Source organism: Aquarana catesbeiana, linkage group LG01, assembly GCF_042186555.1.
Source record: "Aquarana catesbeiana isolate 2022-GZ linkage group LG01, ASM4218655v1, whole genome shotgun sequence".
Taxonomy (NCBI): Eukaryota; Metazoa; Chordata; class Amphibia; order Anura; family Ranidae; genus Aquarana; species Aquarana catesbeiana.
Window position 1 is genome coordinate 657,418,604 of NC_133324.1, and position 16,253 is coordinate 657,434,856.

Here is a 16,253-nt window from a genome sequence, read left to right on the forward strand (position 1 = left end):
GAGAGAAATTAGAACACCTGTCAGATTTTCATTGCTGTCTGTGTCCCAGTTATTCACCCTCTAGATTTGTCCTATTTACCATTATCATGGAAAGTAAAAGAAACCCCAAATTCTGAGTTGCCCCCAGAAAAGTAATAAAGGGGAAATTTTCCAATGAGGAAGCTAGTTCTGGTGACCTGGGTGGTCTCCGAGGAATTCCCTTAATTTGCAGGGATGTTCTCTCACTTCCTGTTTTGGCTATGGGACAGGAAGTGAAGGTAAATCTCCCCAATAGGACACAGATGCGAAAAAAAAAAATCTGAGGGGTTATAACTCTCTCTCCCACAAAATAAAAAAAGTTTTCCCATAGATTTACTTTAATGGAAATCTAAGTCCCCATAACATTAGCCATAGTTATAATGTACAAATTTTACAGACACTGGCCTTATTCTCCTTTTGCTGCTTGCAGAGGGTAAATCATTGATTCTCATTTAACTGATGCACTGCTCCCTTTAGCAGGCTGCAAATGAAGATTTTTTACTTACTCTATAAGGGTTGATAGAAATAGGAGTAGGTAGAGGGAGATACCAGAGCCGCAATAGGACACGCAGCCACAATCCGTTATCTTACGGGAGGAGGTGAGGCCACGTGAGGCATAATGTTTGGGGAGACGGACTGGCTAGTCCCCCTGACAAAGGACTTTTACCAGATAGAGGTGGCCTCTATCATACTATGTCGGCTCTGTCTTGGGGGGGGGGGGATATGGCGTTTGGAGGGGGGGGGGATATGGGTACTCTGCCAGCATTGCTGAACCCAATGCGAGCAGAGATGGGATCACTGCATATGACGTTAATCAAACTGCCTCCCCAGAGACGGAGAAAGGAAATCGTCATGAACCCCTTACTGGCACACCCCAAAGTGGCTAACAGGACCTTTTTCCAGCTGATTAACCAGAATGTCTTGAACGACTTGGCCATTTGAGGTGAGGGGGAATAGTACCCCCATATTCACCACTCAGAGGTCTGCGGAAGCCTGGGGGGGGTCTGTCCGGTTAACAGGATTTACCATGACAAGGGGGACTCTTGTGGGTTCACTGGCACAAAGGTTTTCAACCTTTATTTTTCGGGGGCCATTAAATGGGAAGGGAGGGGTCTTAAAACAACCAGTTTGTTTGTCGGGTTCATGAACACTACTCAAAATGCCAGTTATACATTTTATTTTTTCAATGTTCTTACTTTCTCTGTTTGTAATGTTTATACCGTTTACTGTCTTATTAGGGGTTATTCATTTGAAATAGACCTTACTTTATGCTTAGTGTTGGTTCACACTGAGGCAGCACAACTTGCAGAGCGACTGCCTCAGGCGACCTGCACACAACAGGAGCGGCGACTTGCAAAACGACTTCTATATAGAGGTCAATGCAGGTCGCCCCCAAAGTCGTACGGGAGCCTTTATCTAAGTCGGAGCGACGAATCGGGTCTTTATCAAGCCTCACATTACAGCATCATGGGCCATTGGAAAACGATTGCAGAGCTCTCGGATCCGGAAGGCCAATACAAACTGGACTTTCTGAGAGCTCTCCAACTTAGCCATTTCCTCAACAACTTAGTGCCTCCTGATGCTGCAACCCAACCTCTCACGACGGTAGAAACGCTCTGTACGGAAACTGGTATAATTTTACATACATTTTCCCTTGTGTACAACTTACTAATCACACCATCAGAGGAGTATCAACTTCCAAGCCTCCACAAATGGGAACGAGATCTAAACTGTCACCTTACTACCCAAAAAAAACAGCATATCATCACATTCACACACAAATCTTCCATATGTACCAAAATTCAGGAGACCAACTATAAAATCTTTACTCGTTGGTACAGAACCCCAGCCCTACTGCATAAACTCTTCCCAACAACATCACATTTATGTTGGCGTTGCCAACAGGAAAGAGGTACCTTGTTACATATCTTCTGGACCTGCCCCAGACTACAGAGTTTTTGAGGAGAGGTCCGTCGGATAGTACAAAAGTTTAAGGACCGTTCAGTCCCAGATGACCCAGCATATTTTTTACTACACGCAAATGACATCCCCGCACGCGTCTACAAAAGATCAGTGGTAAGATACCTTTTGGATGCCGCCAAAGCCTGTATTCCACTCTGCTGGAAATCATCACATCCACCAACCATTGATTTATGGCTACAAAAAGTGGACATCATTAACAAAATGGAAGACCTCATCCTTTCCAGCCAAGAAGCATACTCTAGGACGCGGCAACTATGGAATATATTCAAATACTCAGAAGAGGGTCAAGCCCTCAGAGGAGTCCCAGTAAATTAAAATCTCAGAATTCAACTGTATAGCCCCCTAATTTCAGGCAACTTATATTACGTAACATACATTAGAATTGTTGCATTCGATGAACGGATGCTCGGATCCATTTTCGTGGAAACCCTCCCCACATTCCCCCCTTCCCACTCTGTACATTCCCCCTCCCCCCTCTTCTATTGCCTACATTCTCTCTTTTCTATATACTGGGGCGCTGCCCGCACCCCCAGTATCTGTATTCTTCTTTCTTTTTCTAAGATAATAGAAGAAAAGATAAAGGAGATGGGCCCACAGAGTTATAGATACCTGGCTCCCCACAGCCAGGAAAATGAGTAGACCTGCTAGACAATGGGACATATGTCAAATGTTTAGAACTTTATAGTTAAACTTTAAAAAAAAAAAATTAACAACCATACTTGTTTCATTGTTTTGATGTTACGGTCTCTGTGGACCTTTTTTCCTGTTATCAAATAAATTAAAAAAAAAAAAAAAAAAAAGAGGAAATAGGAGTAGGCAGTTCTTTAGCTGATCCAGAGCTGTTTTAGTCAGACCCTCTGGCCTTTCCTCTGCTCTGCTTCCTTCTTGCTACACCAGCCTACATTGGAATATTGACAATGATCCTGAATCATGCAATGTGAATTGTGGTGATAGGTGCTTAAGATTAGACATACATGAAACCTTATGATTGATACCACACTTGTTAGCAGACAGCACGTGCCTGTATCCAGTTGTTGCTCCCAGTCAAATGATGTATTTCATTGATGGAGTACACCCATTTGATCTGGTGTACTTGCTTGATGTATCAGGCAAACTGGTATGCAATCTTGATTAAGCAGTCTTGCAGTGCCTTGAAAAAGTATTCATATCCCTTTTTAATTTTTTCACATTTTGTCATGTTACAACCAAAAACGTAAAATGTATTTTTTGGGGATTTTATGTGATAGACCAACACAGAGTGGCACATAATTGTGAAGTGAAAGAAAAGTTAAATGGTTTTCATTTTTTTGTTTTTACAAATGAATATCTGAAAAGTGTGGCGTGCATTTGTATTCAGCCCCCTTTACTCTGATACCCCTAACTAAAATCTAGTGGAACCAATTGCCTTCAGAAGTCACCTAATTAGTAAATAGAGTCCACCTGTGCGTAATTTAATCTCAGTATAAATACAGTTGTTCTGTAAAGCCCTAAGAGGTTTGTTGGAGAACCTTAGTGAACAAACAGCATCATGAAGTCCAAGGAACACACCAGACAGATCAGGTAAAGTTGTAGAGAAGTTTAAAGCAGGGTTAGGGTATAAAAAAAAAATATCCCAAGCTTTGAAGATCTCACTGAGCACTGTTCAATTCATCATCCGGAAATGGAAAGAGTATGTCACAAATGCAAACCTACCAAGACATGGCCGTCCACCTAAACTGACAGGCTGGGCAAGGAGAGCATTAATCAGAGAAGCAGCCAAGAGGCCCATGGTAACTCTGGAGGAGCTGCAGAGATCTACAGCTCAGGTGGGAGAATCTGTCCAAAGGTCAACTATTAGTCATGCACTCCACAAATCTGGCCTTTATGGAAGAGTGGCAAGGAAAAAGCCATAAGAAGTCCCATTTGCAGTTTGTGAAAAGCCATGTGGGGGACACAGCAAACATATGGAAGAAGGTGCTCTGGTTAGATGAGACCAAAATGAAACTTTTTGGCCTAAAAGCAAAACGCTATGTGTGGCAGAAAACTAAAATTGCACCCTGAACACACCATCCCCACCGCGAAACACGGTGGTGGCAGCATCATGTTGTGGGGATGCTTTTCTTCAGCAGGGACAGGGAAGCTGGTCAGAGTTGATGAGAAGATGGATGGAGCCAAATACAGGGCAATCTTAAAACAAAACCTGTTATAGTCTGCAAAAGATTGGAGACTAGGGCAAAGGTTCACCTTCGAGCAGGACAACGACCCTAAACATACAGCCAGAGCTACAATGGAATGGTTTAGATCAAAGCATATTCATGTGTTAGAGTGGCCCAGTTAAAGTCCAGACCTAAATCCAATTGAGAATCTGTGGCAAGACTTGAAAATTACTGTTCACAGACACTCTCCATCCAATCTGATAGAGCTTGAGCAAAGCTGGTAGAGATATCCCCAAAAAGACTTGCAGATGTAATTGCAGCAAAAGGTGGTTCTACAAAGTATTAACTCAGGGGGGCTGAATACAAATGCATGCAACACTTTTCACAAATTTGTAAATGAAATTGAAAACCATTTATCATTTTCCTTCCACTTCACAATTATGTGCCACTTTGTGTTGGTCTAGCCCATAAAATACATTACATTTTGGTTGCAACATAAAAAAAATGTGGAAAATTTCAAGGGGGTCGAATACTTTTTCAAGGTATTGTATAAAAAAAAAAATTATATATACACACACGCTATATATCAATTTTTATTTTTGTCCCCTAAAGCTGTGTCCATGGGCTCATTCACACCAGTGGGCATTATGCATGCGCACTGCAATGCATTGTAAAACATGCTAAACCTAATCAAAAGTAGATAAGGAGAATTGCCTGCTGTCAATGAGCTCTAAGGAACAATCTACAGGCATGCAGCCATGTGCAGTGTACACAGATTTGTTTGCATTTATAATATGCCCCCTTCTGTTGGCAGGTCAGTGTGGAAAAATTCAATAGCGTTGAGAGACCACCCTCACCTCCTCAGCATGTCATAGCTGTGGCACAGTAAATTTATGAAGGTCCCAGGCGGTATGAAGCCATCATATAGCTTTGTAACTACTGCATTTCTTTGTTAAACTGGAAGTTCTTATTGGGATATCTTCCCACTAGCGTACTTTCATTTTTTAAGAAGCTAGCATGTGAATTAACATATCAGTTAAAAAAAGTGAAGTATGTTTCAGGTAAAATTGACATTTAACCAGTTGCCGACCGCCGCACGACGATGTACGTCGGCAGAATGGCACGGGCAGGCAAAAGGAATTACAGGTACGTCCTTGCCTGCCCGCGGGTGGGGGGTCCGATCGGACCCACCCCCCCCCCCCCCGGTGCCTGCGGCAGTCGGATTCAGGTCAGGGGCGATCAAAGGTGAGGGGGGAGGCCACTCATTTGTGGCCCCCCCCTCGCGATCGCTCCTGGCCAATGACGGGCTTCCTCGGCTTCTGTGAATGTAAACAGAAGCGGAGGAAGTGATGTCACTCTCCTCGAGCCGGTCTTTTCGTTCCGGCGCCGAGGAGAGAAGACATCCAAGTAAGTTTGCACCAACACTACACTAACAGTAGAACATGCAGGCACACTTGTCACCCCCCTGTCACCCCCCTGTACCCCCTGTCACACTGACACCAAAAGCAGTTTTTTTTTTTCTGATTATTGCATTGGTGTCAGTTTGTGACAATTATAAGTGTTAGGGCAGTTAGGTTAGCCCCATTTAGGTCCAGGGTACCCCCCTAACCCCCCCTAATAAAGTTTTAACCCCGTGATCACCCCCCGTCACCAGTGTCACTAAGTGATCGTTTTTCTGATCGCTGTATTAGTGACACAGGTGACGCTAGTTAGGGAGGTAAGTATATAGGTTCGCCGTCAGTGTTTTATAGCGACAGGGACCCCCATATACTACCTACGAAAGGTTTTAACCCCTTGATTGCCCCCCAGTTAACCCTTTCACCAGTGATCACCATATAATTGTTACGGGTGACGCTGGTTAGTTGATTGTTTATTATAGTTTATTATAGTTTTAGGGCACCCGCCGTTTATTACCTTATAAAGGTTTAACCCCCTAATTGCCCGTCGGTGATATAAGTTACGTTTTTAGGATCAGATAAGGTCTACGTCGCCCCAGGCAGCGTCAGGTTAGTGCCAGTACCACTAACACCCACGCACGCAGCATACACCTCCCTTAGTGCTATAGTATCTGAACGAATCGATATCTGATCCGATCAGATCTATACTCCCCAGCAGTTTAGGGTCCCCCAAAAAAACGCAGTGTTAGCGGGATCAGCCCAGATACCTGCTAGCACCTGCGTTTTGCCCCTCGGCCCAGCCCAGCCCAGCCCAACCAAGTGCAGTATCGATCGATAACTGTCACTTACAAAACACTAAGCACACATAACTGCAGCGTTCGCAGAGTCAGCCCTGATCCCTGCGATCGCTAACAGTTTTTTGGTAGCGTTTTGAATCAGTCGCTGACAGTCAGGAGCTTTTTTGCCTGTGAGTCTCACTAGTGTACCCCTAAATTTAGAGCCCAAAATGGCAAATCGAAGGTACACTAGTGAAGAGGCCTACACGTTTCTGAGCATGACAGATAGTGAAGAGGAAGTCACTCATCTGTCAGATTCAGGCTCAGAATACGATCCTGTAGAGGACAGCGGCTCCATGACAGATAGCTCTGACGACGGAGTTGTGGTCCCTGCTAAGGTCAGGCGTACCAGACCCCAATCTTCTTCTTCTGTCCTTGAAGTGCAAGAACCGCAGGGCTCTCATATGGAGCAGAGAAGTACTAGCGCCGCTATTCCTTCTGGTGAACTGGCAAGCACCAGCGGCCTAGTACACCCTGGTCGTACATCCAGCACTGCAGTAACACTTGGTGACGTGGCGAGTCCCATAAGTGCAGTTCAAGCTGGTGAGGTGGAAAGCACTAGTAGTGTCCCGCTGCCACCAAGAAGAGGAACACAGGCCCGTCGTGCCCATAGTGCCCTTCCTGCTGCATTCGCCAATCCGAATTGGGTACCCACCACTTCTGCAGCACCCGTACTGCCCCCATTCACTGGCCAACCCGGAATTCAGGTGGAAACAGTTGATTTTACGCCACTGGATTTTTATTCACTGTTTTTCACCAAAGATCTCTATAGATCTATTGTGGACCAAAGCAATTTATACGCTGGTCAACACATCGCCGCTAATCCCCAGTCCTCCCTTGCCAGAGATTGGAAACCAATTACGGTTTCCGAATTTAAGCTCTTTCTGGGCCTTACCCTCAACATGGGCATAAATAAAAAGACTGAGTTGCGGTCATACTGGTCCACTAACCCAATTTACTATATGCCCGTGTTCTCTGCTTCCATGGCCAGGGCACGATACGAGCAGATTTTGCGGTTCATGCACTTCAACGACAATGAACTCTGTCGTCCTCGTGGAGATCCTGAAAACGATCGGCTCTACAAAATTCGGCCCCTCGTAAACCACTTCAACCAACGTTTTGCAGACTTGTTTACTCCCCATCAAGTTGTCTGCGTTGATGAGTCCCTGATTAAATTTTCTGGCCGCTTGTCATTCAAACAGTACCTTCCCAGCAAGCGTGCCAGATACGGGGTCAAGATGTATAAGCTCTGTGACAGGGCCACAGGCTATACATGTAGTTTTATGGTTTACGAGGGCAAAGATAGTCACGTAGAGCCGACAAACTGCCCTGACTACATAGGAAGCGCTGGCAAGATAGTGTGGGACTTGGTGTCACCCTTATTCGGAAAGGGGTACCATTTATATGTGGACAATTATTACACGAGCGTGCCACTTTTTAGTCACCTTTTTGATCATCAAATTGGAGCATGTGGCACCGTGCGACCTAATCGCCGGGGCTTTCCTCAGCGGCTTGTAGATTCCCGTCTTAGGCTGGGGGAGAGAGCCTGCTTGCAGTGTAATAATTTGCTCGCTATGAAGTGGAGGGACAATAAGAATGTTTTCGTTCTTACCTCCCTTCATGCAGACACGACAGTCCAAATTACTACGGCGACTGGTGTTGTGGAGAAACCCCTGTGTCCACGAATATAACCAAAATATGGGAGGGGTGGACCTCAACGACCAGTTGTTAGCGCCATACCTAATTGCCCGTAAGGCCAGACGCTGGTACAAACAAGTGTCTGTATACTTATTTAAATTGGCTTTGCTGAACGCTCATGTGCTATAGAGCTTCAGGACGGACTGGATCCTTCCTTAAATTCCAGGAAGAGATCGTCAGAGCCCTTCTGTATCCAGACGGTGCTCCACCTCACCTTCCCCAACCAAATGCAGTAAGCCGGCTGCATGAGAGGCATTTTCCTTATGTCCTCCAGAGTACCCCTACCCAACGAGCCCCTCAAAGAAAATGTTGCGTCTGCAGAAAGCGCGGATTTAGGCGTGACACCCGGTATTATTGTCACTCCTGTCCTGGCAATCCTGGTCTTTGCATTGGTGAATGTTTTGAACGCTACCATACACTAGTTGAGTTTTAGCGTAGGGTACAGCATTGCACAGACTAGGACACTTTCACAGGGTCTCCCAAGATGCCATCGTATTTTGAGAGACCCAAACCTGGAACCGTTACAGTTTTAAAAGTTACAGTTATAAAAAAAAATGTAAAAAAAAAAAAAAACAAAAAAAATATAAAATAAAAAAAACAAAAATAGTTGTCGTTTTCTTGTTCTCTCTCTCTATTGTTCTGCTCTTTTTTACTGTATTCTATTCTGCAATGTTTTATTGTTATGTTTTAACATGTTTGCTTTTCAGGTATGTAATTTTTTTTATAGTTTACTGTGTTTTAACCATTTTTTTGTTTTCAGGTACGCCATTCAGCTGCAGCGCGGATTTATTTAACAATAAAAATGAGTAAAAAAAATAAAAATGAAAGGAACAGTTTAAAAATAAGATAAAAAAGCAAAAAAATAATAAAGAAAAAAAAAAAAAAAAAAAAAAAAAGCACCCCTGTCCCCCCTGCTCTCGCTTAAAGGCGAACGCAAGCGTCGGTCTGGCGTCAAACGTAAACAGCAATTGCACCATGCATGTGAGGTATCACCGCGAAGGTCAGATCGAGGGCAGTAATTTTAGCAGTAGACCTCCTTTGTAAATCTAAAGTGGTAACCTATAAAGGCTTTTAAAAATGTATTTAGTTTGTCGCCACTGCACGTTTGTGCGCAGTTTTAAAGCATGTCATGTTTGGTATCCATGTACTCGGCCTAAGATCATCTTTTTTATTTCATGAAATATGTGGGCAATATAGTGTGTTTTTAGTGCATTAAAATTTAAAAAAGTGTGTTTTTCCCAAAAAAATGCGTTTGAAAAATCGCTGCGCAAATACTGTGTGAAAAAAAAAAAATGAAATACCCTCCATTTTAATCTGTAGGGCATTTGCTTTAAAAAAAATATATAATGTTTGGGGGTTCAAAGTAATTTTCTTGCAAAAAAAAATGTTTTCATTTAAAAACAAAAAGTGTCAGAAAGGGCTTTGTCTTCAAGTGGTTAGAAGAGTGGGTGATGTGTGACATAAGCTTCTAAATGTTGTGCATAAAATTCCAGGACAGTTCAAAACCCCCCCAAATGACCCCATTTTGGAAAGTAGACACCCCAAGCTATTTGCTGAGAGGCATGTCGAGTCCATGGAATATTTTATATTGTGACACAAGTTGCGGGAAAAAGACAAATTTTTTTTTTTGCACAAAGTTGTCACTAAATGATATATTACTCAAACATGCCATGGGAATATGTGAAATTACACCCCAAAATACATTCTGTTGCTTCTCCTGAGTACGGGGATACCACATGTTTAGGACTTTTTGGGAGCCTAGCCGCGTACGGGACCCCGAAAACCAAGCACCGCCTTCAGGCTTTCTAAGAGCGTAAATTTTTGATTTCACTCTTCACTGCCTATCACAGTTTCGGAGACCATGGAATTCCCAGATGGCAAACCCCCCCCCCCAAATGACCCCGTTTTGGAAAATAGACACCCCAAGCTATTTGCTGAGAGGTATAGTGAGTATTTTGCAGACCTCACTTTTTGTCACAAACTTTTGAAAATTGAAAAAAGAAAAAAAAAAAAAATTTTTCTGGTCTTTCTTCATTTTCAAAAACAAATGAGACCTGCAAAATACTCACCATGCCTCTAAGCAAATAGCTTGGGGTGTCTACTTTCCAAAATGGGGTCATTTTGGGGGGTTTTGTGCTATCTTGGCATTTTATGGCCTTCGAAACTGTGAAAGGTAGTGAGGAGTAAAATCAAAAATTTACGCCCTTAGAAATCCTGAAGGCGGTGATTGGATTTCAGGGCCCCGTATGAAGCTAGGCTCCCAAAAAGTCCCACACATGTGGTATCCCCGTACTCAGGAGAAGCAGCAGAATGTATTTTGGGGTGTAATTCCACATATGCCCATGGCATGTTTGAACAATATATCATTTAGTGACAACTTTGTGCAAAAAAAAAAAAATTGTCACTTTCCCGCAACTTGTGTCAAAATATAAAATATTCCATGGACTCAACATGCCTCTCAGCAAATAGCTTGGGGTGTATACTTTCCAAAATGGGGTCATTTGGGGGGGTTTTGTGCCATCTGGGCATTTTATGGCCTTCAAAACTGTGATAGGTAGTTAGGAGTGAAATCAAAAATTTACGCCCTTAGAAATCCTGAAGGCAGTGATTGGTTTTCGGGGCCCCGTACGCGGCTAGGCTCCCAAAAAGTCCCACACATGTGATATTCCCATACTCAAGAGAAGCAGCTGAATGTATTTTTGGGTGCAATTCCACATATGCCCATGGCCTGTGTGAGCATAATATCATTTAGTGACAACTTTTTGTAAATTTTTTTTTTTTTTTGTCATTATTCAATCACTTGGGACAAAAAAAATAAATATTCAATGGGCTCAACATGCCTCTCAGCAATTTCCTTGGGGTGTCTACTTTCCAAAATGGGGTCATTTGGGGGATGGGGGTGTTGTACTGTCCTGCCATTTTAGCACCTCAAGAAATGACATAGTAGTAAATATCATTTTTTTTCAAAATTTTCGGTCCTTTTCCGTTTATAGCACAAAAAATAAAAACAGCAGAGGTGATCAAATACCATCAAAAGAAAGCTCTATTTGTGGGAAGAAAAGGACGCAAATTTCGTTTGGGTACAGCATTGCATGACCGCGCAAAGCGACGCAGTGCCAAATTGTAAAAAGTGCTCTGGTCAGGAAGGGGTAAATCCTTCCAGGGCTGAAGTGGTTAAAATATATTACTGTACTCTGAGTGTTTTATGTAGACACTTAAAATATTTGGCAAAGTATTATATTAATCTATTCAAAAAATACCATACGACATTCACTATTCTTTTATCTGTCTCATCCTTCCGATCAGCCTATCCAGTTGTAATTTGAATTGTGTGTGCGCTGCACCTCAGCCTTAACCACCTCAATACAGGGTACTTACACCCCCCTTACTGCCCAGGCCATTTTTCAGCTTTCAGCGCCGTCACACTTTGAATGACAACTGCGCGGTCGTGCTACACTGTACCCATGTGAAATTGTTAGCATTTTCTTCACACAAATAGAGCTTCCTTTTGGTGGTATTTAATCATCCTGGGTTTTTTATTTTTTCCTAAAAAAAAAAGTTTTAGTTTCTGTCAATAAATTTTGTAAATAAGTAATTTTTCTCCTTCACTGATGGGCGCTGATGAGGCTGCACTGATGGGCACTGAGGAGGTGGCACTTGTGGGCACTGAGGCGGCACGAATATGCCGTACTTATGGTCACTGATATGCGGCACTGGTGGGCACAGATAGGCGGCACTGATGGGCAGCAGCGATGAGCATTGATGGGCAGCAGTGACTGTCATCACTAATGGCCACAGATTGCTGGCACTTGTGGGCAATCATTGCTGGCACTGGTGGGAACTAATTGTAATCAGGGCACTGATGATCAGTGCCCCGATTACATACCTAGCTGTCCCGTGAGGAGATGCCGCTGATCGGCTTTCCTCTCCTCACACTCTGTCAGTGTGAGGCGAGGAGCGCCGATTACTGGCATCTCTGTGTTTACATGTGACCAGCTGTGATTGGACACAGCCGATCACATGGTTAAAGAGCTGCGGCTCTTTACACAGATTGGGGTCGCGCCGTGTCCTAGCAACACGGTGCGGCTACGATCGCCGCTCTGCACGCCCCCAGTTCTGGGAAGCCGTAATATGACGTCCACTCAGAACGAGAGCTGCACCGCCCAGCCGTCTTTTGAGGGTGGGCAGGCGGCAAGTGGTTAAAGTGGTTGTAAACCTCAGACATGAAATCTGAACATAGCATATCGCTGTATAGTGTGTACTTGTCTCAATCCAGAGCACTAAGTGTCATTTTTGTCTGCTGCTTCGTTCCTCTGCTATCAGCATGAATCACTTCTGACAAGTTTTCCTGACAGCACACAGTAACAGAGCTAAGGCTGTCAATCAGCTGGAGATACCTGCCGTCACCTTTTTTCTCTGTGTGAAGGAAGGTGTGTCCCTTCCCTCCAATCAGCTCTCAGAGCTCCCTACACTGAGCTCTGCACTGTGTAATTTCAGCTCTTCGCCACTTTTTTTCTGACAGCTCAGACAAGCTTAAAAAATTATGGACTTTGAACAGATGTACAAGCAGTCCCGGAGCTACAAACACCCGAGTTACGAACGACTCCTACTTAGAAATGGACCTCAATGCCGGCCACTTGTGCTCCATGCTGGTCCTGGATACCTTCGAGCAGCTATCTTGCAGCGCCGGACACATCCCACACTGCAGTACTACATGTACTGCATGGCCAGAAGAGCCCCAGATAACATAACTGCATGCCCAGAAGCGCCCTGAACATCCCACATCCCTGCACAGGCTGAAGTTACACTTAAAATTGCACTGTTCCAACTTACACACAAATTCCACTTAAGAACAAGCCTACAGTCCCTATTGTGTTTGTAACCCTGGGACCACCTGTATAGAAGAGAAGACTTCAGATAAACGGGTACAACATATGTAGGAGGATTTATTTCATGTCTGTGTATCATATGAGGCCAGTCACTTCAGTGAGTGTATGTAAGGTTTTATAACCACTTAAAACACCTTGTATCTTTACATACGCCTTAATGATACACAGTGCCATGTCACACTGGACATATCCTTCATCCTGTAGAATCTGATAGATATCCTAAAGCTGGCCATAGGCGGTTCGAATCTTGGCTGGTTCAGCAGGGACCAGCCAAGATTCGAACCATGTATGGGCAGGCTGATTGTACACAAGTTGATCAATCTATCGACTTGGGTACAACCAGCCTGTTGGATTTTTGTACATGTGGTTACTATGGTCACATATGGTTACTGGCAGCGGCTACAGCCGCTGGCAGTAACTATTGTATCTTGCCAGCCAGGAATGCTCCCCACGCCCCCTGCTGGCAGAATACAATAGGCATTCCCCCATCAACCCTGACTGTGTTGATGGGGGAATGGGCAGAGATAGATGTGTGAGGCAGAGGGCAGAGGCATTGTTTCAAAAATCAGCCATGCCCTGCTTATCCGCCACTATATAAATTGCCAATTTATTTCCTGCTTCCTAGAAGGACTAGGGTTTCCCTCTACTTAAACAAAAAAAAAAAAAAAAAAATCTGGCAGGGAAATGACACTGGCATTTATGTTGAATGGGTCCAGCCACCTGTGCAAGCCGGATATATTTTGGAAAAGGAATTACTACTATAATTATGTACTGTGCTTTCCTTATTTTAGATTTTCACATTCATTTAACAAAAGGCCATATTTTAGCAGGCTTTTATTAAACATTTCTTTCTACCAATTCTCTATGCTTCTTTTTAACTATGGTACTGAAATCTTGCACAAATTCTGCAGTGTATTGGGTTGACAGCTTTCAGTAAGGTAGCAAATTTTCATATGAGCAAATCTCAATGCAGCAATAAAAACTACACGGCACTAGTATTTATTTACAATAGTAAATTATTTATAAATAATCTGTACAATCATACAAAATAAAATCTTGTCTGATAAATGGCAGAATAGATCATAAAAAATACCAATTTTCTAAAATGCCCTGGGTTAGCATGGAGCAGATTACAGTTTTAAAGTTTGCTAGATATTTCTATCCCAATTTCAGCCTCCGTTGTTTCTTCTAGGTTTGTACTTGTGATTTCTAATTTCTGCAACATTCTGGGTCCTGTTAGCCCAATAATTAATGCTCCAATGGGTGCTGTGATTAGAATTGCTAGAAAAGCTACAGTTAGCACATCCATGCCATAACCTTCAAATTCTTGGTTTCCAATGCTTCTTGCCATATCCAAAGCAACTGAACCAATAGCAGCCTGAATAAAAGACATAAAAAAGTCAGTTTAGAAAATAACTAGAGGCTAAAAAAACTCTTATGAAAGAGTCAAAAACGTGCATAATTTAGCATTTTAATAGGAACATGAGAGAATTGCAGGTAAGTAGTTTTAGCCCCCTGCTATATAGGAGCAAATCAGTTCTGGAAATGCTGCATGTGGCACATTCACAATTTCATGCAATATGTGTTCGCAATGGGCCATTATAAGAGAAGTCAAGCCTGAGCTCGTTTGGCTGGGCTTCTCCTAAAGGTCACAGGAGTGCAATTCGTTTTGCACTCCTGTGACCCGTTTTCAGCAGAGAGCAGTCTGATATCAGCTCTCTGCTGATGTGATACAGATCAGTCCAGGAACCGAGTCATCCCAATTCTGGAAGTCTGGATCCGCCAGGTGCTTGGCCTGATGGCAGTCTCCAGTAAGCGTGGAGGAGCAGAACAGGAGAGCTGCTGACTGACAGTCAGCAGCTCTCTGCTTGGGGAGCTGTGAGAACCAAGCCATCGATGGTGTGCGATGGCTCGGTTCTCAGTGCAGAGACGGCGGGGGACAGATGCAGCTTCGGACCAATGCTGCATCCACCTAGGCAAGTATGATTATGGAAAAGAAGTCTTTGAATCCTTACTGGATTCTAGTTAAAGCGGTAGTAAACCGCATAAAAAAAAAACCCATCAGCAGTTTAGGTCATAATGTGCTGGTATGCATCACATACTAGCACATTATGAAAGACTTACCTGAAAATGAAGCCCTACAGTGGCACACTGTCACCACTCAAGGCGCTTCCATCTTTACCCGGGTTTTCTTCCAGGTTTACGGAGATATGAATGGTGCATGTGTGCGGGAGTCACGGTTTATGGTATGGCTCTGAAGGAATGGCACAGGTATGCCGGTGACGTCACTGGCTGCATCTAAAGTAAATATCACTTAAACAGTGCAAGTTTAGGAGATATTTACTGTACCTATAGGTAGAAATCATACAAAAGAAGTTTACTCCCACTTTGAAGAAGTAGTCATTTCTATTGCATCACTATATTACTGCACTGCACTTTTAGGTTGCATTCACATCTGAGTTAGGTGTGAATGCAAACATTTTCATACTACACACATAGGACAGCTTATTTATTTGAATGGGCTGCCTTACCTGTGGCAAAGTAGCACATTTACATCTTTTGGTGCTGGGCTTCACGTATGAAAAGTCTGGGGTAGCATTAATTGAATAAATAGCACCACAAGCGCAACGGGCGTTTTTCATGTGTTGTATGAAACGACTTGCTGTAGAAACGACTTTCCTTCATGGTCACATTATTAAAGGGATTTCCAGGCAGAAAATGCTTTAACCCCTTTACAACCGCCCAACACATATATGTGGTGGCAAAAGGATGGGCTTTAATGCCCACACGCCACACATGCGTCGTTAGGCGGCCGATGTTTGTGTGCTGAGAGTTTCCTTGCACACAGTGAGATGAACTTACATTGTTCTTTCCACTGTGTTAGGTGAGAAACCGGAAGCATCAAGGATTTTGTCACTTCTGGTTTCAGTTTGTTTATTTACAAGCCATTACCAGCTTGCACAGCAGCCGATCAAACTGATCTTGGTTTGATCGGATGCTTTGCAGGCTAGGACAGATATGGGGTCTCATAGGTCATCTTTATGGAGAAATTTGGGGTCTGTCAAAAACCATGTTATCATAAGGGATGTTGTTCATCCCTTGTGATAGCAATACAATTTATCAAAAAAATAAAGGGACAGTGTTAAAAATAAATATAATAATAATAAAAAAAAAAAAAATTAAAACTGCCCCTGACCCCCCTGCAGGTCCTGTACGCATATGTAAACGGCGATTGCGCCACACATGTGCAATATCACCCCAAACGTCAGAGGGAGAGCAATAATTCTAGGGTCAGAC

General features: G+C 43.4%; 1 protein-coding gene across 3 annotated transcripts in view; it reads right to left on the reverse strand.

The window, feature by feature from the left end:
- Positions 1-13,954: 13,954 nt before the first annotated feature.
- The window catches only part of LOC141110382 (sodium/hydrogen exchanger 9B2-like), a 134,140-nt gene continuing 131,841 nt past the window's right edge, over positions 13,955-16,253 (reverse strand). For all 3 annotated transcript variants that reach the window (XM_073601721.1, XM_073601712.1, XM_073601704.1), the window contains one exon: positions 13,955-14,334. In XM_073601721.1, the coding sequence (XP_073457822.1) occupies positions 14,095-14,334 (240 nt within the window). In that variant the 3' untranslated portion in view covers positions 13,955-14,094. The remainder of the gene's footprint in view (positions 14,335-16,253) is intronic.